The 24,933-nt window shown below is 39.4% G+C and overlaps 1 protein-coding gene across 1 annotated transcript; it reads right to left on the bottom strand.

The window, feature by feature from the left end:
* Positions 1–1,179: 1,179 nt before the first annotated feature.
* Positions 1,180–24,255, bottom strand: APPBP2 (amyloid beta precursor protein binding protein 2). The gene is made up of 13 exons (XM_059829242.1): positions 24,115–24,255; positions 13,746–13,834; positions 12,487–12,638; positions 11,819–11,942; positions 7,173–7,341; positions 6,333–6,422; positions 5,772–5,839; positions 5,583–5,688; positions 5,082–5,206; positions 4,805–4,890; positions 4,195–4,385; positions 3,610–3,775; positions 1,180–2,732 (listed from the first exon to the last, which is right to left on the bottom strand). The coding sequence occupies exons 1-13, from the start codon at positions 24,253–24,255 to the stop codon at positions 2,479–2,481; spliced, it is 1,761 nt and encodes a 586-aa protein (XP_059685225.1). The 3' UTR covers positions 1,180–2,478.
* Between the last annotated feature and the right edge of the window lie 678 nt (positions 24,256–24,933).

The raw sequence follows: 24,933 nt of genomic DNA, 5'->3' as shown, positions 1-24,933 counted from the left end.
ACCATGAAACACGTACACAAACCAGAGCTGAAACAGCAGCAGTGGTTCGTGTAGACCACTGTCACTGGGATCAGCCAGATAATGCTCCTCATCCCAAACACAAAACCTTGAGATCTTTGAGATTCCTTAGCCAAAAGCTGGAAATGGAGACCCCAGACTGGAAACCCTGAGCAAACAAATGGTCTCCAGATAACACAAGTGTAAATCCATGTACCCAGTTTGAAGCTTTTCAACATTTCTGAAGCACAGAAATTACACAGCTGCTTTAGGACAATTTTAAGCACACCTTCCCTGCCTAAGCTCTGACCCTAGTATTACATACTTCATTTAATTTTAAATAGTTTTATAATAGGACTTAAGAAAAGAAGTCATAAGAACTTTATAATTCATCGGTGCCCTACTGTATGGGCATTCAGGGATAAAAAAGTTTTGCCTTGTAATAGCTGAATTTGTTTGTAGTACCTAAAGCAGTCATAAACAAAAATTGCTATAAATAAAATTATGTGTGGATTTAAAATCTAGTTTAAGTCGGATCTTCACTGAACAGCCGCTGAGGATATAATGCAGTCTAAGTCTTAATACCACAGGGGTTTTTTATGCAAATACCTTTTTTCACGTCAGTGAAGATATTCCAAGTATGCAATCATTAAATCTGCATTCACTAATTACACAACTGCCTTTTAAAGTTGGTATTATTCAGCCTTTTCCCAAAAAATATACTTGAAGGCACCAGTATATGAACTATTGGCCTGTAAAATTTCAGTTCTTAGAAGAGCCATTCAGCTCAGAGTCGTGTCCGAAATTTCTATTTCTTCTCTGCACTTTTTCTCAAGGACCAACAAGCAGCTTTCCCTGCCCCAAACTTCACAAACCAACTAAAAACCAGACCCCAAAGAGAACATCCAGTCCGAGTCTCACAGGAACCGTGCCTGCTGAGCCTCAGCATGGACTGACCTTCCATGGCCAAGTTACAAACCCCTGAAAATCAGGGGGAAGGGAAAACACCCAAACCCGACAGAATCCTAACTAGAGGAGCACTGTTTGTGCTGCTGTAAGAATAACTGAGGTAAGAGCAGTGAGTTGTTTCTGGTTCACTATGTCACACAGACTTTCAAATTAGTATTACCTCAACATTAATAAAAATAAAAAAACAAAAAAACACCCAAACAAAAAAACCCACACAACCAAGTAGCCCCCCCCCCAACAGAAGAAAAATTAAGACAAGCTAGTGAGATAGGCATTATTAAAGGATCTTTACAGCTGACTTCTGCTTTTTAAATTAACATAAAGGAATCCATTTCTGGTTGCACTATTGTTTAATGTAGAAACGAAGCATCACAAAAAAGACCTGTTGTGCTTTTTGGCATTTTCCACTGACCCCTGCAAACTGTACAATAAGTTGTGTTCTCCAGAAACATAAAATGGAGTTGGACTGTAATACAAAACTATTACCTGGTATAAACAAGTTACCGCCTCAATTATTAGAGTAAGCCCATTCAAAAAGGAAAAAAAAAAAAAAATGGCTGCAGCAGATAGTTAAGCATTTCTAGTTTTTGCTTGTGGTATTGACATTAATATTTGTATAAGCTTACTAGGTAAAGACATGCCATTGCAACCGCTAAAGAACGTTCACTTCCTAGTTTTGTATCTATTACATGAATATAATTTTGCACTGATCATACATCTAAATGAAATAATTCTACTGTAAAAGTGAATGCAGGGGCAGAAATATTAAATTAAAGCCACTGGTCCAAAAACTGTTTCTAGCAGGCTGGTCCACTTTTGATTTTCCTGGTCCTGTTCAGGAGATTAGCACTCATGGTTGGTACCAAAGAGAACTAAGATTGCTGGTCAACGGGATCTTCTATCACCTACAGATGAACACTGGTCCAGTTCAGGATATCAGAAACAACATACGGTGGTTAGCAGCCTATCGTGGTTCACAAAGGGTGTGCTGCTCTCCAAAGTGGTTCTTTGCCACGTTTCCTCCTAAGGCGGCAGCCAAGGCTAGGGCATTCTCCCTTTTCTTGGTATTTACGGCTACCTTTGCTACAACGCATACAGTAGAAAGACCTTTCTCGTACAACTTCTTCTAGTACAGCATTTACTCTTTCTACGTCTCAGAAGAAAGCTCTTGATGAAACTTTCTGTTCATAATAAGAATGCAACTCTTTTGAACTCAAACAGTTTTATTTAATGTTTTCTTGCAGACTTTCTGCAAAGTAGCTTCTTTTGAAAGAAGAAAGAAGGGTTTTCGGGAATACCAAGTTAAAAATGTGATCCGAACTAAACATGCCATACACATGCTGATAAGAATTTAACACACATTCATCCGTATGGGCACTCGTCAGTAGACTGGACCAGTGTTTCAATGCAAATTCCAGCCCCCAGAGAACTACATGGTTTAGATTTCACAGTATGACTTTTCCCCCTGTAACATGGGAGAAAAAACCCTTAACTGGTTAATTGACCAAGTTCTTAGCTACTCTGTCCATCAGCATTCTGAGACATCAGAAAAGACTGGACCACTTCCTCAGTGGATTGAGGGCTGGTGCTTACGTCCTCCAGAGCATCCGTAACTGAGAACTGCCGATCCCGCAACCGGTTCCAATTGGCCAAAATATTGTGGTATTCAAAAACTTTCTCGTAATTGCCAATGGAATTGTACAGTTTAATGAGACCTCTGTAATCGTATTCAAGTCCACTGTATCCTTCACCAAAAAGCTTCTTTCCTAAAGAAATCCAAAAGAAAACAAAATTAAAAGGTAATCCACCTTTTGTTACATCTTATTTCTCACATCATTTTTACCAACAACAGGAACCTTTTTGTTACGGCAAATCATCGCGTTTTTGTTATGGTAAATCACGAACACAAGCAACACGCAAGCTTCCTGGATGACGGTTTGAATTCTATATACCTTTTCCTTTAAGGGTACTGTAACTTGTCCTCAGGGGCTTTACAAACATATCATTAATTGTACCATAGCTTTACGTGCATAAAAATCTACCAGTCATATAAAGGAGGCAGTCATTTTGTGTCCCAATTTCACTCCAAATTCAATTTAAAGAGTGAAATTGGTTTTCAGTTTTCTACCTTAAAATCATACATTTTTCTGTAATGCACTGTACATGGTAACTGTATGAAGTAAGATTATCTGTCTCAAAATTGAACTACAGCATGGCCCAAAGAGGCATTTGATTTGGAACTGTAAGTTCACTGCAAATAGTAACGGGCAAGAAAAATGTCTAATGAGAGCACAGTTAGGCTGACAGGCACAATAGTTTTCCATTTCTCTCAAAATTTAACTACATTCTGCTCTTAAGTTTAAGCCACAACTCCAAACTGTAGTCTAAAGGCTAACACCCAAGCTTTTAGTTAGTCCGTTTCCAGATGCTTTCAGGAGTGAATTCTGATGGAGCACTGAAAATAATACAGTTTCAGAATTCAGTCCCCGGGAGAACATTCAAGAAGCAGCATTATGTTTGGATTGAAAACACATACACAATCAACATCTTGCACTTCGTTAAGTTCTTTACTAAAAACTTTTTAACAATGTTTCCTGTAGTATTAAAACTGCTATGAAGTCACACATTGCAAGAATCACCTACCAATTGCTATGGATCTCAGATAAAGCTTTTCAGCATTTTCATATTGATTCATATCGTAGTTATAGAGAGATGCTAGATGACCCACTGACAGGGCAACTTCATAATCTTCTTGACCCAGAAGCTGCTCCTTAATCTGAATTGCCTTGATGTGCATTTCTTCTGCTTCCTATGAGGATCAAATTCACATAGGTCAGTCAGACACCACTCGCCATAAAAAGAGGAAAAAAAAGGAAGGTTTAAAGAAACATAACTATGTAGTGGCTAAACAGTCAGTAGTATTTTATAAAAGGCAAAAAGTAAGAAAGCCAAATCAAACTCTCCAAATTCTTAGTTAAGTGGATCAGCAAACAGTATAACTTTTTCCTGTCGTCAAAATTGCTGTCACCCTGTCTCTGAAGGCATCGTGCATCTTCATGGATTACTTTGGCACAAAGCTTTGGAGAGATGAATTACAAAGTACAAGTTTTCCAACAATAAAACTACCAACTGAGGTTACGAATCGTGGACACTGAAAATCACCATTTGTTGTGACAGATTTACAGATGCCTTGCAGATTTTAAGACCTTTACATCAATATAATCTTACCTTAAACTTTCTCATGGACTGATAGAGTCTTCCAAGGTTGCCATAGTGTTTTGCTGTTTGCACATTGAACTCCCCGAAGGCTTTTTTAGCTAACTGGAGTGAGGACAGATGTAAGTCGTGAGCTTCTTGAAGTAACCTCTGCTCAGTTTCCTTGTTGTGACAGTCTATTGCAATCTCCTCCAGGATAAGTGCTGAGTATAGGAGAGAAAAACCAAGGTTACCGTGTTCCAAACAGAGAGAGATGTTAACTGTATGTAGCAGAAAGACATCTACCCAAGACATCTCGGGAGGCATCTCATCAGGCTTGGTGTTTATTACAAACTGTTTTCAAACAGGTATGACCAGGTATCAAGCTCCCAACATGTATTTTTATGTTCTGCATTTTTACTTTCCCCTCCTCGCCCCCAAAAAAAGTCTTCCGGCTAAGTTTTAAAAAAGTTTTTGTATTTTACAAGCGCCTTGACAGAGAACACTGAGGACTACAAAGAATATGCTGGAGTGACCTCTATTTGAAAAAATCTCAAGTTACCTCGCCTCTGTTAGGGAACAGGATAAACATATCTGAAGGACTGATTTCAAACTGTCCCAGTAATGCAGTCAAGGGTACTACCTTTAACTCTCTTTGATGATGCCAAGAGAAGATGGTCTTCTGGGAGAATGTGAGTTATAATGCCAATAGCACGTTCAGCATGGAATCTGAAAGAGTTTAAATAAAAATTTCAAGATATATATATGTAAGCTAGCAGCTAACTAATAAAATCTTAGAAATATTAATGCAATGAACAGATGCATTTAAATTCTAATTGGAAAGTCTGAATTGTTTAAGAACATTTTTCTCCATTTACAATACTAAATTTGCTGCCAGTACCTCAAACGATTGTACTTACAGTGCATTGTCAAATTTTCCAGAGCTGTACTGGTGAACATATGAAGAGTAAGCCAAGTCTTCATGAGCTGTAGCTACATGTATGTTTTTACCTCCAAATACTGACTGCCGGATATCAAGAGCTGTCTGAAAGAGTTACAAGAATACCATTTCATCGGTTAATACAGAAAAAAAAAAAATCTAAATGAGTCTCTCTCACTGTTAAAAAGCAGGAAAAAAATAAATCTACTGACTCTGAAATTCTGTAGGCCTATACCTACATACTTGAGGCAGTAAATATATAAAAGCCATTAATAATCGGGGGGAAAAAAAAAGCAAAACTCCATAGTTTGGGGTTTGGGGGTTTTCTTTGTTTTTTTTTTTTAAAGAACAAGCATTGCAGTAGTTACATCAACTATTATCTGTCTCTATGAATTAACTGCATGTGAGTTACAGTAGAAACATTTGAGAGATTACGAGTATCAAGAGAAATTGAAGACAGACATTTAGCCCTGCTGCATACCTGATAGATTGCAACAGATTGGCATATATTGTCTACGTTGAGCAAGTAAAATCCATAGTCTAGTAGCGTATCAGAATATTTGGGGTGCTTGGCTCCGAAATGCTCCCTGTAGAAACATACTTATATATATTACAAATCGAGGCAAGTAAAGCATCATTGTAGAAGGGGTTTTTTTGGAATGCTACTTACCGGGCAAGGTATACTGCATGTTTTATCAGCTGTTCAGCCTTCTTAAATTCACGTTTTACAACACAAGCCTAAACAGGTTGAAGTGAAGCATGTGAAAAAGTGTATACTCAGAACTCCTCTCCTCCAGATACCGGCCCAATTGCTAACTACTACGTTTAATTTCAAAATATCATCATGGTTACTAAAGGACTTTTCAGTTAAGAAAAGGTTCACAGATAATATTTATAAACTTGTATTTTACTCTGCCACAAATGCCTAAAGGGCTGGTACTGTACCTAATCTAGATGAAAGAGGGGAACAGATCACCTTTTTATGGAATGCTCTCAGGTTAACTTTGTCATGATGTTCATTTGAACAGCTGTAACTCAGTTTCAGAAAGAAAGAAAAAACCCCAAACCCCCACAGGTCTGAGACTGAGGTGGACCAGTTAAACACAAATAACAAGCCGGAAGACTCATGAAATGGAGCTGGTTACCCAAGTATTCCAGAGGTACTACCTATCCTCACCCATTCTTGGTAGCAATTCAGTCACAAAAGAAATGCGGAAGATTTTAAATTCACCTTTGAAGCTTGTCGTAAAACATCCACTACTACTTTTACAGGCAGGCCAACTGTGATCTCCTTCATAGCTTCTATACACCATTTGTAAGCCTGTTGAACAAAGAGTTACCAACGTAATGAAGCTGGAACGTTGCAACATTAAGAAAAATATTACTTGGTTCTGAAAAATAAACTGGTCGTTTACATTACAAAATTTTAAAAATTCTGTTTAAATTGCTTATGTGTAGTGAAACTTATTCAGCTAAGTTTTAGAAGAGAGACTTAAAAAGCCCTCTTCAGGTTAATGCTGAATGTGTAAGTATTTTATACTAGCCTAAGTTATGTATTATCACAATTACTGTATTATCTTTTACAGACAAAAAAGGGTATTTCATAATCTTTAAGGAATCCTCGCAATTCCTATTGAGTAGGACAGCTTCCTGGTCAGTGTACTTCGGAGCTAAAGGAAAACTGCAGTTTATACAGCAGTTACACTGAAGTCACAGTTTTTATAAAACAGGTGCAAAGAATTGTTACCTGTGTACTGCTATTCATTTTTATCTATTAAAATAATTTTTTTGTAATGTTTCATTTACAGATAATCAACACATACTACCAATCTATCATACATAATTCCTTAATGTTGGCCAAAGTACCATGAAGAGCTTGCAGACTAACTCAGAACAATACATAGAAAAAAGTCAATAGATCAAGTATTCCTCTGGTACTGTCACAAAGGTACCAAAAGAGATCAGGAACTCTAGCTAGAAAGATAACGTGAATAGTGAGCCAGTCATGGAACGTCCTAGCAGATTTCATAACCAGTTTTCTGAAGAAAAACAAAACCAAACTCCCACTCACCTCATCATAGTGGCTCTTGCCAAAGAGCAGGGCACACAGCTCCCCATAGAGCGCCGCTTTGTTTGCTTGCTGGCCGTGTTTTGCAAGTTTGTCCATGTAAGACTGGGCAAGTTTGAATGTTTCTTCTCCCAAGTGATATTTACAATTACCGTTTCGAACGTGCAGCAACCTTAGGAAGATGTAAAGAGATCTTCTAAACAGTGTCCAAATAAACCATTTCAGTACACAGTAGTGCCATGGAACTATAATTTGGTATTTTATTTACAATGGAAGGGGACTGTCATCCCAACAAAATTGCACTGTCTGAATTCAGTAATAACAGAAGAACTATTTACAGAATATTGTTTCAGTACACCATGCTTTGTCTCTTGCATGGCAAGAATTTTTACTGTTGGAGATGTCAAATGATTTTACATATTGACGCAGTTTTACAAAGTGGTTCATGCACTGGATATGGTGTGGTGGCTTTGTTTTATTTTTCATAAAATCCATTCTTCTCAACACTGATAAAATTCCATTTCCCAAACCCTGTAATATATGGTATTAAATCCCTTTTACGTCCTTTCCAAAGTCTGGTAAACTGAAATAGACACTGAGGAAGTAGACAGAGCTAGTTTTCATGCATCTCTGCACTTTTCCCTCAAACCTTAAGTAGCACAGTGCTTCACAAGTGGGCACTTTTTGTTCTGGGGGCTTGGGGGGATGGAGAAGGGAGGCATCTTCACAAGAGATTCAATCCCATCCATTCGACATGATACCCAGCACTGACTTAGCACCACCAGAGAAAGGACTTTGTTGACTCTGTTCACAACAGCTCTAAAAAACCCTCTCCCTCCGCCTTGCCCCATCTCCTAACCCGCTGCCTTTCCATCTGAAGGATTAACAGAAACTTCATGAAACAACAGCCAAATGCAGACAATAAGACACAGCACTATTGAAACATACTGTTGTTTCTCTAGAAAAGTAACAAATTTCAGCTTCTGGCAACTATTTAAAACAAAAGTAAAGAAGATTTTTTTGTAAGTGTAAGCTGATGCTTATTTACTTTAAAGAGATACATTAGAAATTTGTGTGTTATCATATTCCAAGCCTAAAGGGCAGAATTGTATTCCTACCCATTGCAGGCTAAGAAGAGACAGCTGTTCCTTCTCTATGGCAAATGCCTGCCATTTAGCACACACGAAATTTTGTAAATTAACCTCCATCGTCCCTCCTGGAAATCTGTTATTAGACAATGAGTAATAGAGATTGAAAAACATCAGGCAAGCCTTTGCAAATCAGGACAACATAACACAGGAAGAGAAATACACAAAATGAAGTGATGCAGAACGTAACGCTATATTGCAAAGAGAGGTTATAACTCTGAAAGTGTGAGTAATCTATAGGTACAGCACTTTATACCTTTTAAGATACATTATGATAGATCTACCAATAAACTGTTAAGGGGGGAGGAAGGGACAGTGAGGTCTTTGATCAAGTGTTTCTCTTCCCTAAACCTGAGCAGCAATTTGTAAATTATTGTCGCCATGCCTCCTGCAATAGCAAAGCAGTATCTCTTAAGTTTGTGCTATAAATTCAGCCTGCCTCTAACATAGCCTCCTCCTATACCATCCTATTGAAACGTATCATGAAGCTCTAACAAGAAAGGAAATAAAGTTCACATTTTCACATGAAGGGAATGGCAGGCAAGCGCACAGCAGATGCGTACTAGCCACGCAGAGAGAACATCAAAAGAAAAGACCTTCAAAAAACCCCTGAAACAAGCTACATAAACACCAGCTTTCCAATGAGAAACACAGCAACACGGCTCAAGAACAGAAAGAAAAAAGCAACAGCCACATTTTTCCTTTAATAAGGTCTGAGAACTAAACATGATGTAGAAGTGCATTGTGTTCTTGGTCACAGGCAGCAGAAAACATCTAACATTCAAGCAACAAGAAACAGGAATTTTAAAGAAACTAGAGAGACAAAACTAAGCAATTACAGTTTCCCTAAAGAGGGAAACTATTTTGCCTACGCCATTCAGTTGGGAGCTGCTATGCAACATCAAAAATACAAAGCCCAAATCCCACGTAATGGTATGAGCCAGCAGGGATAGTTCTGCAATTTAGATAAGCGCCTGGGAAAGATAATATCCAGTATCTGGATGCTTCAGTGATAGCGTCTAAAAACAAACGAATCGACCAAAAGCCAAGCTAAACCTAACCCCATCCTCTAGGATAAGTGGAGTTTACGTGATCCAGTTTTGAGTAATAAGAAATCTTTTATTAATCCACAGGAATTTTAGAAGATGAAGCCTAGAGGAAGAAAAAAATGCCTTAGGACATTTATGCTAATAGCTATGAATCTCCTTTGATGTCTGCAATAATAGCTTTTGGGGAATAGCTTGCCCCCCACCCTCCCCCCACCCCCCAAAAAAAATCATTCTCTAAGAGCATACAAACGTAGCAAACAATATTCCACAGCAGCTTAGGAAGTCTAAAAACATCAGAAAAAACCCCAAGAAGTAGCAAAATGCGAGACAATGAAGCGGGAGAACCATGTATTTGTGCCTTATTGTTTAACATGTAATAATGAGAGAAACCAAACCAAAAGGAGCACAACACATGCAGGAAAGCAGTATACAAGCTTGTAAAAATCCCAAACCTTCAGTTTCTCCATGTAATTTACTACTGCTAGTACAAAAACACACGAAGTTATTTCTAAGTAACACAAAGCTTTACATGTTTTCAAACTGCATTCTATTAATAATGCAATGTATTAAACTCCCAGAGATTAGACTTCCTAGCTTTTAGAATAAGGAGATGCTTTTTTTTTAAGTAGTATCATATTTTCAAAAGCCAGACTTCAATTTTGTTCTCTTGAAACTCCACCTAACTCCAGTGCAAGCACAGTGCTAAGAACAAGGTATTCTACAGCAGGGATTAGATGTTAACAACAACAAGTTTATCTTACTGCCTCATGACTTTGAAGCCGAGTATAATTACTGCTCTCTCCCACAAAAACGTTTTCAGATTTTACATGCTTAGCGCTTCTGAAAGTGTTTAAAATTCTTTCTATTTGATACATTTCCAAACAAACGATGCTGTTATTTGATTGTTTGGGAGATGCCTGAACATAAAGCAGTGTCTCCTCATTCACACTGTTGCCCAGAGGGACTTAATGTTACATGCAGGCCATCAGCTTTCATTGCAAGAACAATGGCTGTCTCTACCCAAACAGAATTAACATCTCCACTTCAGAAGGGTTCATCTTAACGTAGGATGTTTTTTTTCCAGCACAAAATGAAAATCTTCTTCCCACAACTGTGCGGGCTGTACATTGTTGTCCATCAGAGAGAGAGTTATCTTTTTTCCTTTCTTTACCTTCTTTTTTTCTTCTTGGAGACAGAGAGGGAGTTTATTTTTAAGGCAACTTCTCCAGCTTGCCAAACAGCCCAATACAACTAGGAAACTTTTTTTAGATTCATTAGAAGGCAAAGGACCAAGTACTAACAGTGGCACTATATCCATCATTCCCCAGTTCTAGGAAGGTGTATATATGTGCCCAGTCTTCTCCTGGCATCATCTTATTTCTGGAATGACAGCCAGTGGTAGCTGGCAGGACAGAAGACGGCAGAGCAGCAACCGTTGCCATGGCCCTCTGGTTGGCACACAAAAATCAGCAGCTACTGGCAAAGCCTATTTACTTTTCTTATTTGTCCAACCATAAACACGATGCAGGGGTTTTTTTGGAGCAGTTTTCCAAAACAAGTTTTGCCCTATATTCAGATAAACACAGCACATACTTTGTTGTTCATTACAGCAGCTAAAAAAAAAATAATCCTATTTTTACCATGCTCACTAGCACACAGGTATTCAAGTGCATACCTGTAGTGCACAAAAGAGGTCAGTCATGGTGTTAACAATGAAAACAACTTGCTGCAGACTGCATCAGTGTAGCACACATCTAGATACACAGATGTAACAGCGGAGCAACTAAAAACTGAAAAAATCGTAATTTTTGAGGCCTTTGTGAAAGGAATTTGAACCTCAATGGACCCCACTACAGGCCTTGAGAAACAAGGCAGGCAAAAAACCCAAATACCTCCTAAGAGCAAAAATTCTTTTCCAAATGTTTAAGCTGTGGCTGAAGGTGTCCACAAGAATTGGACATCTAGATACTCACCTAATCACATAGTTAAATAGATCAGCATGGAACAAGAGAACTCACTGAATCTGGAATCAGGAAAGGAATGTTTTCCTTTTACTTCTGCTCAACTGCAGTGGTATCATTTGTGTTTGGATTGGGCAAATTCTTCTTGTAGTAAATATAACTTTAGCAAACACCAACATGTAACATTCCTTCATGTGCAAAAACCCTTGGAAAAACCCACTCTTGCTGTCCAGCACCTGTTACCTACGCCGTATTATGCAGAAAGGCGAAATGGTGAGTTCTTCCATTGAACTGTGCTGCCAGTTTACAAGTAGAAAACCCAGGGATTAGTGTAAAACAAGCACCTGCTGATCTTCAGCTCTAGCCAGGAAAGTATTTTGGTGCAGCAGAATACTAAAGGGAGCACTGGAAGCTTAATGGCTCCAAGGCAGCTGGTAACATATTAATGTTTATTTCACAGAAAGACATACAGGAATTAAAGGTGAGCTCACCTTACACAACATTCTACGGCACGAAACCAATGAAGGATTTCATCATGAAGGGTGCATAACTGAAGGCAGGAAAGAAATACCTTCTCAGCATCACTGTACCAGCCTGCATCTGATAGGAACCCCCCTGGAAAAAAAAAATAAAATCAAGAACAAACAGAAATTTGAACAGCAAAACACCTTTTTAAGAAAAAAAGGGGTTGCTCAAGTCTTGTAAGAAGACTACTTATTTCATAGAACTGCATACTACATACGGGAAGCCTGTCAAGGTCAACCCTCCAGTCCTGAATTGAAAAGGATGAAATATAAGAGTAGAAGAATTCTCCTTCAGCTGAGGATGACTTTTTGGTATTACATAGTTTTCTGTCAAGAAATACTTACCAATACTAAAATTATGCAAAGTCTTAACGTTAAGCATCACATCTGCAAATAAATTTTTAATCTAACACATTTAAAATAGCAAAGATAAGCCTATACATTCTTAGATATTAAAATCCAATATATTTTTCTTAAGACACCAAGTAGTTTTCTAAAAGTTACATTCCAAAACCACACATGTTCTTTAAAAACAAAAATCACAGACATTAGCATGAAAAAAATTAGCATTAGCTTAACTGAAGCTTGCATCAAAGAATGTATCATACTTTAAACAGCCTATCATCACCAGTTACCTAAAACAAAACCAATCTGAATTGCTTTTTCTTTTACAGCAGAATCTGACTCTGCTATGTAGGAGCACCGTCTACTGAAAGAATAGGCCAGTACAGAAGCAACTTTTACTCCATGGTCCATCAAAGCCTGAAAACAGTGATGAAGCAGATGTCTGAAACAAAAGGAAACAGAATTTGATTACACATGAAGTTTTTAAAACACTGCAGTCAGTTGGCTCTTGAGTGCCATGAATTCAAATGAGTAGTGATTCAGAGAAATAACTCCAACCCTCTCTCAAACCCAAACCAGATGAATACAAGCATAATTGTCAATCTCAAGGCTAATGGATTACAGTTGTTGGATTATCCAGCAAATAAAGTGAGTGTACACAAAGTTCTTTACAAGGACACCCTCCAGTGTAAGCAAAACACAAGCTACCCACACAGTATTAAAACTGGAAAACAACATTTTCAGCTAAAACTTAGAGGGGGGGAAGCCTCACATCCACCCTCACCCTACAACTCCCACAGAAGTTGCAGATAAATGAGCACACACAAACAATGGGAGAGAGGTATGTCTAAAGACTCAAAGCTTATTCTGCTTATAAAAAACCTCATCTAAAAAAGTCACGCTCCGAGCATAACACCACAAATTGGAATATTTAATGACAGGAAAACTCTTTAAACTGGGGTGATCCTATCAGCTTGATAACCCTTCACTTAGGATTTGCTACAACAGCAAGAAACATATTCTGCCACTGCTCAGGAACCGGCTGGGCATTGATCAGTTGGTGATGAGCAATCGGTGCGTTTTGCATCACTTGTTTTTCTTGTTTGTGTGCTTCCCTCCCCCCCTTTGTTGTTTTCTTTTTCCTCTTTTTATTTTTTAATTATTAAATTGTCTTTATGTCAACCCATGAGTTTTCACACTTCTACCCTTCCAATTCTCTCCCCCTTCCCACTGGGTGGGTGAGCAAGCGGCTATGTGGTGCTCAGCTGCCTACCAGGGTTAAACCCTGAGGAGTACAAAGGAAGCACTTTGGGGACCAAGTACCACAGATGACTTGGTACATTTACACACAAGTTCCGATTGTTTTACTTTTGAGACAGAGAGAAAGACACATCATAACTTAAGAGTTCATCTGCAAATCTAACAAGGTATTGTTATGGTTATTAGATGGACTACTAAGACCAAGAAAATTAGAGACTTTTCCAAATTCAAAACCTAGATCAAGGAGTAAGAGCTGAAGTGAGAATTATCAATATATTAAGATACTTACCTTTTATCTAAAGCTCGTAGCACCTTTGCAAAAACTTCTAGTTCACAAAATTCACTACCCAGCTGGCATAAGCGCCCCTGCTGGTAAAGCTGAAAGAAAAATATAAGTATTTTTTTAAATTTAAGACTGAGTTCTTCTGGGAAACTTAGCTTAATAGTAAAGACGACTTACGACGAAACCTAGACTTCAAAGTATTGAAATACAGCAGACTAAGAAGTCATAGTTCCACTATCTCCACATGGGAGCACAACTACAGTGTTTAAAAACTGAGCACACAAGCTACGAAAGCTCCATAGGCAGTTTCAAGCAATTTTTATCTATGAATGTATTTTCAAATGTCTACTATGTCCACCTGCATCATAAAACAGCAAAGCTAGAAAGCCAAGACAAAACAAAAAACCTCCTGAAGTTAGCAAAAAATACAATTAATAGTTTCTTTGATATCAAATGTTTTGAAAACATTTAAATGATACAGAATCTAGCATACAGCAGTGCAAATGCATTTTATATTATATATGAATATATATAAATAAACCCCAAACCCTCAAGTTCTGCAATGGGTGACTCACCAATACCCAGAGCTAAAGACAGGCACAAGCCGTGACCCCATTAACACCTGAGCTTACACAAGTAATTCCTGTGTAAGTAAATGGGAAAACTCAAGCAAATCTGTTCATGCGTTTATTAAAAGCAGTGGCTAGTTTTATGTCCAAACTGATTTGTATCTGCAGATAAGCAAATATATCAGTTGACTGGTTCATAAAAAACAAACTATGCAGACAGTTCTTTATGCAACGCATAGTTAAGTTGCAGAACTATCTGCCACGTTATGCTATAAATACTAAGAATTTACACAGGTACAAAAGTGACTGTACAAATATATGTCATCCGTTGCAGGCTATTAATTCCTGGTATCTTGAAGCCCCTGAACCACAAGCGACTGAAAGCAGAGTATGTAACCAAAGGATGCGCCACTACATACTTGCCATAGTCGTATGTACTATCACCAGCCTCTGCTAGAGGCACACTACTGATCACACAGGACTGTTGCAGTACAACCATTTGTTATTTTAGGTGTTCTAGAAAAAATACCCACACCCTTTTTTTATTAAAAGAAGTTACTGTGAGGCTGTAACTCCATGGGGAAAAAGGGAGAAGCCAGAAGCTCATGTCTCACAGGCACTTCTCTCTAGAAGCTGCATCTTTGCTCCAACAGCACAGGCCATTAAAGACCCATTTCTGTTCTTTTGCGTATCTGTGCTATGCAATGCAGGCATCGGAAAACTAGTTTACCAGTAGACACAAACCAGATTATACAATCGAGTTTCATGCCATCATGAGCACGCAAATAAAGCAGTGCTACATCGCACTCTTAACAGTTATTTAGAAAACCCCGATTTCTAGTCCATACGTTATGACATTCAAACATACGCTGTCCAAGAGGGGCATATTCATAGCTACAGCAAGGCCCTCCATGCTATCTAAGCAGGTTTTACATCTGAGGAACTTTGACATGAGGAGTGCAGCCACCCTTATTATGAAAGCAAAAAGTAAGCCTGAAAGAACACATTATTTACAGATGCTCAATTACAAACACAGATTTAATGAAAATTGTACTATTCCTCTCAGTTTTAATAATTTCTTAAAATACTTTTATTGATAAGTGTCTTGTGTCCGGTTCACCTTTTCCTCCACAAACACTGGAAGCAGATGAATTAGTATTTAAAACAAAGCATGTGAGAACGTCTCCACCAGCCAGAAATTTAGTTTTAGTCAACTCTTCTAATAAAAGCACATGACACTGATTCCACAGCACAGCAAGTTTGTTATCTCAACAACAGAACCTACAAAAAAGTTCAAAAATACTTTGACCTAATAATGTCAATTGCCAGAAATGAATTTTTTCCTTTTAGTCATCTATTTCTCTTGGAAAAAAAGGAAGGCTTTTAAAAAACACTAGAAGTTTGCATGCAAAGTTACTCCTCAGATAAAACAGTGCCGCGTCCCTGTACTTCAAAGAGATCAGAGTTTCTTCTGAAGCTATATTCTCTCTGGCAGTGAAAGAACATCCAGTCTGGTGTATTTAAAAACTACAGTCATGGTTAAGTGTTCTCATTTTCTCCAACACAGCTGTCTAATGGTAACCGTTCTATAAAACCTAAAACATATTTTCTGCAATCAAAACAAAGATGATTACATCTTGCCTAGAATTCTGTGCCCAAAACTGAAGGTGGACATCTTATCAATAATTGATGAGATCATTTCTGGAAGAAACTAAGACACGTACCCAAGCTATTTTACCAGGATTTAAGACAATCAAAAGTACTATCACGTGTTCAACAATTAAGCTTTCAACCAAGTACATTACCATTTCCTCTTACCACCTTGCAGTGTTAACCAAAAATCCCAGAGATTACTCTGATATTAGTTTACCAAATACTAACCATAGTAAGACTTTTAAAAATTAATATATTTATAAGGTTACATAAACACATCCTGTAACGTGCCCACTGTTACATGCAATTCTTAAATTGCTAAAGAACAAATGCCCTGGTTGGATGGGAGGGAGGGAGAAGGTCATGCCAAACTACACCCTCAATTTTGATACATCAGTTCTTTCAGGCACATGTAAAATTTGGCTTACAGCCCAAAGGTCCAAGCCTGCTATCTGTGCATCTCTTATCCCAATTCAAAGGTAAACACTTGCACCATTCTGGCATGCAGAAGAAAACCAACCTATTTTTCACTGGTATAACCAGAAACAGAGTATCCTTGGGATGTTTACCACGCTCTTCTCCCCTTCCCTCCACATACCGGCAAACATTTTTAAAGAATTAACTCAGCTTGAAGCCTCTTAAAACTGTTGTAGCTGTTACAGCAATATTTTCAAACAAAATTCAACATGGAAATAGTGAGTGAGTATACGTCAAACTGTGAAGCAACTCCAAGAGATTCAGTAACGCTCATTTGTCCATTGAGAAGCAGTTGCAAGCACTGAAGAAATGGGTCTCTTGTTAAAGCTCCAGAGAGACAGGATTCCTGACCACAAGCCTTGCTACATAACACAAAAAACAAAACAAAATAGTGATTCAAGAAGAACATGCCCTGACAAGAATGGCAGAGGGTTGGACTTCTGAAGAACTATTCTTTTCTTAAGAAACAAATGTCTTTTAGACACAAACTTAACCTATTTGGAGCTTAGGAGATTTATTTTTAACTATAGAAAAAGGATTAAAAGCCTACGATATGAATTCCAACTTCATCAGCTCACAGTGACACATTGATTCCTGTCTTCAGTGCCAGAATTAAGGTGTAAGTTTAATATATATAGGCATATATTACACACACGCACAATCAAACTGTTTTGTATAGCTGTGAGAAAAATCACCACGATCCTCCTTCAGGATCCAAGGCTTAATATTTAGCTCATAACACATCCACCTAAACATTTAAAAGCTGCATGTAGTGATGTCCCCAATTAAACACATTAATAACATTAAATTGTAACTTATCTATTATTATAGCATCATGCACATGTAATTCTATTAACGTTCTTGTCAGATTTCCCTCTCTGGGTAGATTAAGCTGAGCTCTAACTGCTTCCTAGCAAACGCCTGAAAATAAAGACAAAGATAGGTTAAACTGCTAGCAAAAGCAAAGCCGTAACACAAGAGAAAAAGCTATACAGTATTTGTATCACCAGCACTCTGGACCATTTCACTACGTACAAGTACAAGAGAAGATTTTTCTAAACGTAATGAAAAAATAATAAAAATCTAAAAAAAAAAAAATTACATTTTAAAGCAGCTGGAGATTAATTCCAACCAGTTGTAAAAGGACCCTCTAGAAGAGGAACTGTAGCATACGCAATTTTAAGAATATGCTCCTATTGCTCCAGTTTGGAAGAGGACTGAAAAATAAATATGCATATTTCAGTAAGAATTAAAGATACAAGGAATTCCAAGGAGGTCCCCAGCATGTTTAGTAATGTCTAATAATGTAATGTGGAATATTATGCCAGATTTGGGAAGGACTGTATATGTAATCAACAAGCATAAGTATTTGGGAAAAAAGGTTGGCTGTAACCACAATCTTCCTTCCCTACTTAATAAGGAAGGAAAAAGTTTCTGAGAGTCAATAGTGCAATGAATCAATCCCTTGACAAATGACTCATTATAGACAGGGCGGGGGGGAACAGACTTAGAAAATAACCAGGTAGAAATTTAGGTACATTCGATTCTTTTAAATCAATTTCAAAACCATCTACAAAGCCTCTGGACAAGCACTAGTTCTACTGCATATTGTTTAGGGCATAAAAAAAGCAAACTTTACAGCTCTTCTGTGAAAACATACTGCCAATTACTAGGTTGATCTTTATGAACCTCAAACAAATAAATAATCAAGAAAAAAAAACCCCAACCTCACTGAATAAGCCTAACTTCAGAGACAACTTTTGGAGCCTACTGCTTTCACACACAGCACACTTCTTCACATCTTCCCACTCACTCCGCTTTCTGTACCGTATCAGCAAAGTTTTTTGTTTCACGTCTACACAGAGTCCAGCACAAGGGATACAAAGCCTGAGCCTTACAGTCACACACAGCTACGATTCTCTGCAGCAGTAAGTGGGGAAACCCAGTTTACTTTGAAGTTAAATCAGTACAAAGGAAATGAAGTGGAAATAGGAATTATTGTTTCAGCAGGAGCTGAACACCTCTGTTCATGACGTGACCTCATTATCTGAATTACGATGAGTTCTAGTGTCTAAGACTCAACAAGGATACTGAAAAAATAGGGAAGCTAGAGCATACCAGGATTAGAAAACATGCCCCATTGTTAGAGGTTAAAAAGAAAAGCAAACTGAGTAATATGAGTTAGAAGAATGGTAAGCAAAGGCAAGAAGTTTCAAACCAGTAAAGACAAATCAAGGAAAGAAGGTTCAGTTCTATTCTAAACTGAGACTATAGAAATAAGGCATGTGTTAAAATAAAAAGTAATAATAATTGGAAAGAACCTCATGAAGTGATGATTCTCCTTCACTGTGAGGCTTTACTTTAAAGAGGGGGTAATACAAGGATACGATGTAATTCAAGCTGTATTCAGCAAAGTCCTACCATGCACTACCCCGAAGTCTAACCAAACGATCAGGATGGTTGTAGGTGCATGTGCGTGCACACGCAGAAATCGTGACCATTTCCCACATATACATTTGATTTCTGACCCCAAAACATACAGCCACATGATCGTAACTAAGTCTTCGTGAAGTCACACCAATCAGTCACAGCGTAAGTCCTACAGAATAAAACCCATTCACTCTGGGATTTTTTGCCTCCCTCATACATTGCTTGCTTATGACCTTGTTTGTACTCCTCTGGTCAGAAAACCTCAAAACTAAAGCAGCACAGCTACACTTCGTTTCCTGGGGAGTTTATCCTCTTCACTCTCGTCAAATACCCAGGAGACTGAAGCCTTGGGACAAGCTAGTTTTATTCTAATTTATAGAACCTAAGCTTACAATGATTCTTCATCAGTAAAAACAATCTCAACTGCAATGCAGAGAATGGACGTTCTATTGCTTGTTGTTAACAGTCAGCAAATTCCTGTTTATTCATTTTGTTTTGTTCAGAGAATACCTAGATGCGATACAAGAGCTTTTATTAGCCATGCTTGCTCTTTTTTGGATTAGCAGAATTCAGTGAGAGGACATGATACTGCAGCTACACTCATTATTATAGAAGTTGGAGCTATCAGGATCTAAACTCAAAATCTGGTATTTTGGTTGACATCAAGGTAGAAGCACTTCAAAAGTTTTATCTACCACTTCAAAGAGAAAGCACAATTATAACCTTTCGGATTTTGCCTAAAAATGTTAATGCAAAACAAGTTAGCATAGTGCAATTACTAAAGGTTACACGTCTGCGCTAACTAAACCAAATTAATGTCACCTCCAATTGTTCCTGTGGTTAATGATCTCATCAGAAGACATTCAAACATTGGACCCAAATGATTTTCAAGGAAAAAAAAAAAATCAATGTAAAAAAAGGAAAACACACAATTCAGAAAAGACATTCCAAAAGGAAAATAAACATTGGATGAAACTCCTTGTTAGCCAGTACAAGTCCAAGATCAGCCTGCTAGTGCGTAACTCCAACAAATACCCATGATAGAGAACACTAAAACTAACAAAGCAGTATCTCTTCAAAAGCACCATGAGAACCAAAGAAGCAAGATAATTATGCATAATAGAATATAAAGCCGAGGCACAGAATTCTATATAGACAGTAACGGAATTCTATATAAGACAGTAACTGAACAGCCATCGGACTAGACAGTTCAAGATCTTATTTCTGTCAACAGAAACTGGATTATTTACATGAGGACCCTCCCTCAAAACACTATCCTCTCCCCAAGAAACTACAAAATATAATAATTTGATTTTCCTCATTTTGTGGGGTTTTTGAGGACTTAGTTTATTCGTCACCTACTTTTTAATACAGAATTCTGTCATTTGCAAATGCTGCCTACCTGCCAGGCATGTCCTATTTTAACTGAGATTCAGCATATTTCTTTCTTTGGCTTCGAAAAACTAGATACCCTCTCTCTCTTCCCCCCCAAAAAACAAGAAAGAGACCCTAACTAGTTTTACTAGGGAACAACACAACCAGGATATACATAAACCTGCCAAAGACACAAAGGAAACAAAATATGATATGTTTGCACTTCCCCCCCGCCCCCCAGATGCAGGTGTTACTTGTAACAATACTAGTTATTAAGCTCTTCAAAATACAGCTGTGATTAGTAAGACATTTCAATATTTTTTAGCACAAATGTAGACTTGAAAATTTCCAGGATATCCGTACAAGCATTCTGCTCTGCCTCTATTATTTTTCTAATGGTTGCAAGAAAAGTCAAATGCAGTAAAAAAATCCAGTAACACCCTGCTGGACCAGTACAGGTTTGTTATTGTACTACGATCATGGTTATTTGATATTGCCTTTTTTTAAGCTTTAGTCCTTGTTTAAGAATGCTACAGAAAGATAAATATGCTCAGCATTAGGAATCTGCCTGCTTCTGTCACCTTGCAGGAGAACCTGTTTCTTACCGAGTTCCTCAACAAAGAACGTTCTGCAACTACCCCAGGTTTGATTCCTCATTGTTAACTGCAAATGCACAGGTTTATACAGCACGTCCGACAAGTTAACAATTCTGGAATACATAGCATTAACAGTAATTGAATTTGTTAAGGAATGGGAAATACAGGCCATATATTATGACACTAGAACCAAACACTGGATTAGAGGGCACACTGGGGGGAAAAACAAAAGACCAAGACACACTGCTAGCATTTTTCTCCCTTTTAAATAATAGCACATGGACGATCTCCGCTCTTCTAACAGTACCGTATCCTACCTATGTCTTCTTAATCAACATGAACAGGTTGGCAAACTGTGCAAGACTGGCAAATGTTAAGTTCAAGTGTTTATACCAATGAATATGATACAAAAATGTTTTGTACAGCCACAGCCATTTAACACCTGTGTATCAAAATAAAATCTGATTGATACTACATTTTTTGCAAAATCAGTGGCAGTTTCTCCAATATCACAAACCATGATTAATACCTGGATAACAAACCATTACTTACAAGTTGTACGTGAAAGACTGGAAACATTTTTCTTCCTTTTAATAATCACAGAAAGAAAGTGATTCTTTACCTTTTTCAATGTCTATATGCAAGTATATTCATGCAAATCCTCAATTACACATCACTTTTCCTCAGCTGTATTTAAAAAATAAGTACTATTCCTTATTATACTAACAACTAACTGACACCCCCTCAACACAGCAGCAACAACCACTACCACACAGTCAGAACAAAGATTTAAGTGTCTTCTAGTTTGTCTTACTCTAAAGACTGTTAGTGACTTTGGAAATTCTAGTTCTGCTTTAAAGAACTTGATGGTCAGGATATACTGAACACAGCTCACCAACCTGAAATGGTATTTAATAGCCACATGATTTTGAAAATAACTGTATCCAGAATGAAAACAGTAAAACAAGCACCACACACAACATGAGAGGACTGTCCAGAGGCATGACACTGTCCTCATTCTAACCTAATTCAGCTATGTCCTTTGTATTGCTGCAGCCATCCAAATACAGAAATCAAGAACCGGTTACTAAGTGTTGTACAGGTGCATAGAAAAATGCGAACACTATTCCAAAAGGTTTGTAATCTGGGCTAAGCTTCGAGGCAGAGACCTCCGCATATAGAACACCATTTAGTAAGGGCTGAGGCTTCCTTTCAGCATCCCATCCAAGGTTTAGTTACATTTACGTATAAGCAAACTTAAACGTGACTATTAAAGAGGACAGGTTCTCCCACACAGAAAAGATATAAAACCAAAACCAAGTAGTGAAGACATGGAAGACTAGCCTACCGTTGGCAGCAACAGCAAAACACTCACTGCACCGTGTAGCCTAGTTTTGTTTATTCTATAGGTGGACATCTCATAGATGTGTATTTGTAAGAGGAACATAGGTGCACCTTACACATTTCAGATTATCAAAGATTGTCCTGTTGTAAAACACAGAAATAATAGGAAAAGCAATGCAAATTACCGCCATCGACAAAAGTTTTACTGGCTAGAGATTAGTACAACAGAAACGTTATTTTGAGGACAGGTACTTAGCATGTTTATTATTGTCTGCCCAACAAGAGGACATACCAATGTACAGAAGTGGAACAGATAGATCAGAAAGTCTCACTAGAAGTCAGATACACTGCTGGTTCTTTTTCCATTATGGAGCAACTGCACATGAATCTGATCCAATGCAACCACTGAAGAGTACTAATAAAAGGATAAAGTTGTCAATGATCTATTAAGCTCATCTACAGATGAGTTTTTAAACAATCTGGGAATAATATATACTTGGCTATTTCTATCATTAGAAGGAGTTTTTGTTTCTATGCTTTTAAAAGCCACAGAGTATCATCCTTTCATCTGAATGAACATCAGGACAGGCAATGCCAAGAAAGTTTATTTGTCAATGGTCATACCTACTAACAGATAAAAATAAACCCCAAAATGTTCTTCCACATTGTTAGTTCCATTATCTTTAGTCTTTACCTGATGATTGCCATATGTCAACCACATATCTGTGAGCATGCTCATACGTGGTAGAAAGGGGGTTCCATATTTCTCAACACATAAGGCAGACAAGTAATAGCTAGTATACAGAAAACGTATATGCCAGTTTCAATGCTGTAGACAGTCTCCCTGCCTCTAATGAAGATCAGCCTTCCTTAGAAATACTATTACTCTCTCTATATGTGATGAGCCACTACCCCTGGTTCATAAAGATTTGTCTAAAGAATTACTTCATTTAGCACATCCTAGGTTTTCAGAAATTTACTGTCAGAGGAAAGAAGGGTTATGCCCCATCTTTGTTTTGGTTTGGGTTTCTTTTGTTGTTGTTTTTTTGGGTTTGTTTTATTTTACACATTGTTTCTCTCCTGAGGAATGCTCATTTCCAGCAGTTCCTGTACATGGATGAAATGCCTATTTAGTGGACAATAGAAATTAATGGACCATCTCAATGTACCTTTTACTCTAACTCTGGATATTTTAGAGGCAGCTGAATGAGAAACAGTCCTTTCATGAAAGAATGATTTAAGGCTAATAAACTGTATCATTAAATGAGTCTCAATTATTTTCATCTGGTTCCTACCAGACCATTAAAGAAGGTACAAGAGCATAGCAAACTCTGCTCCTTCCAGCACTGAAATCACCTTCTCAAATACATTTAAAAAAAACGAAAAAAAAAAGAAAAAACACCCCAAAATCTATCCCAACACAGACAGCTTGGTCTCATCCTGCCCCTACCCCTTCTCCAAAGGCGGGGAGCATCTTCTCCTCCCCCGGGCCCTCACCCCACGGCCCCCAAGGACAGGCCCCTTCTCTGTGTCCTCCACAACGGGCCCCCCCCCAGCCGCCCTCCCCGCGGCTCCCGCGCGTTTCACGTGGGCCAGGCGCCCACGAGTGGAGGGGGTGAAGCCGCAGGCCCCCGGCCCTGCCCAAGCCTCCCCCCGGAGCCTCCTCTCCTTCAGCCGCAGCCCAGGCGGCCCCACGCAGGCCCTCATTCCCCCAGCCCGTCCTTCGGGCCCCACTCCGCACCGGCGGCCATGCGGCGCCGGCGGGGGGACGAGGCCCTGCGCCCCGCCACCTCCGAGCCCCCGGGGAGAGGCCTGCGGCAGGCCGGGAGCGGACCTTCCCTCCCTCCTCCTCCCCCGGCCCGCTTACTCCTTCCATCTCCCCCAGGCCCCGCCGGGCCCAGCCTCGCTCGGCCCCCCGCCGCCTCCCCGTACCTTGTAGTACACGTCGAACTGGATGTTCTCGGGCAGAGAGCGGATGTCCCGGCGCCGGGCCCGCCCGTAACTATCCACCACAGCCGAGATCGCCGTGTTATAGAGCGTCTCGGGCACCCACTCCAGCTCCACCGCCGCCATCTTGGGTGTGCGGAGCCGCCTTCCCCCCACCCACCTCCCCCCCGCCTGCTTGCCCGGCCCGCTCCACCTCCCGCGCCTCACGGCCCGCGGCTCCCGCCGCCCTGCCCGGGGAAGGGAGAGGCGGCAACGCCTGGAGCGCGGGGCTCGCGGGGATGGTAGTGGGGAGGAAGGCGGGAAGGGAGTCATCCGCCTGCGCGGAGGCTGGAGAGCACGAACGTGGGGCGGAGGGGAAAGCCCAGGGCAGCGAAGAGTTGGGGGGCTACGGGGTTATATCGAGGGGCTGAGAGGAGATACGGGGGAAGGAGAGCGTGGGGGTGAGGGTGGTCCCCCCTGGCAGCGACAGGGAGCGAGAAGTGAGGTGTTGTGGCGGAGTAAGGCTGTGACTTGTGGCGGGACCGTGGCTCAGCCTTCAGGTGACGGCCACGGCACAGTGCCTTCCCCATGGCCAACCTGCGCCTTGGTGGCTCCGGGGGCTTTATTTGTACAGGAGGAGCAGGCTGAACACCCCCAGCCGCTGGTCTCCAGGGCGGCCTTGAGCATTCCCCCTCACCCACTGAGCTCCAGGGCCTGTCCAGCCCCAGAGCTCTCTTATGAGTGGAAATGTTGGTATTTACAGCTTCACCTGTGGTAGCACTGCTAATATTGGGCAGTCTATGGCTTTCAGGTGTGCTGGCAGCT

The sequence above is a fragment of the Gavia stellata genome, chromosome 25, assembly GCF_030936135.1.
Source record: "Gavia stellata isolate bGavSte3 chromosome 25, bGavSte3.hap2, whole genome shotgun sequence".
Taxonomy (NCBI): Eukaryota; Metazoa; Chordata; class Aves; order Gaviiformes; family Gaviidae; genus Gavia; species Gavia stellata.
Note: the sequence above shows the minus strand (reverse complement) of the source record. Positions and strands in the feature narration are given on the sequence as shown.

Coding starts and splice junctions, on each gene's coding strand:
- APPBP2 (XM_059829242.1), bottom strand. CDS start 24,255: ATGGCGGCGGTGGAGCTGGAGTGGGTGCCCGAGACGCTCTATAACACG. Junction 12,639..13,745: donor CTACGAGCTTTAGATAAAAG/GTAAGTATCTTA, acceptor CTTTTGTTTCAG/ACATCTGCTTCATCACTGTT. Junction 3,776..4,194: donor AGTCCATGAGAAAGTTTAAG/GTAAGATTATAT, acceptor TGATCCTCATAG/GAAGCAGAAGAAATGCACAT.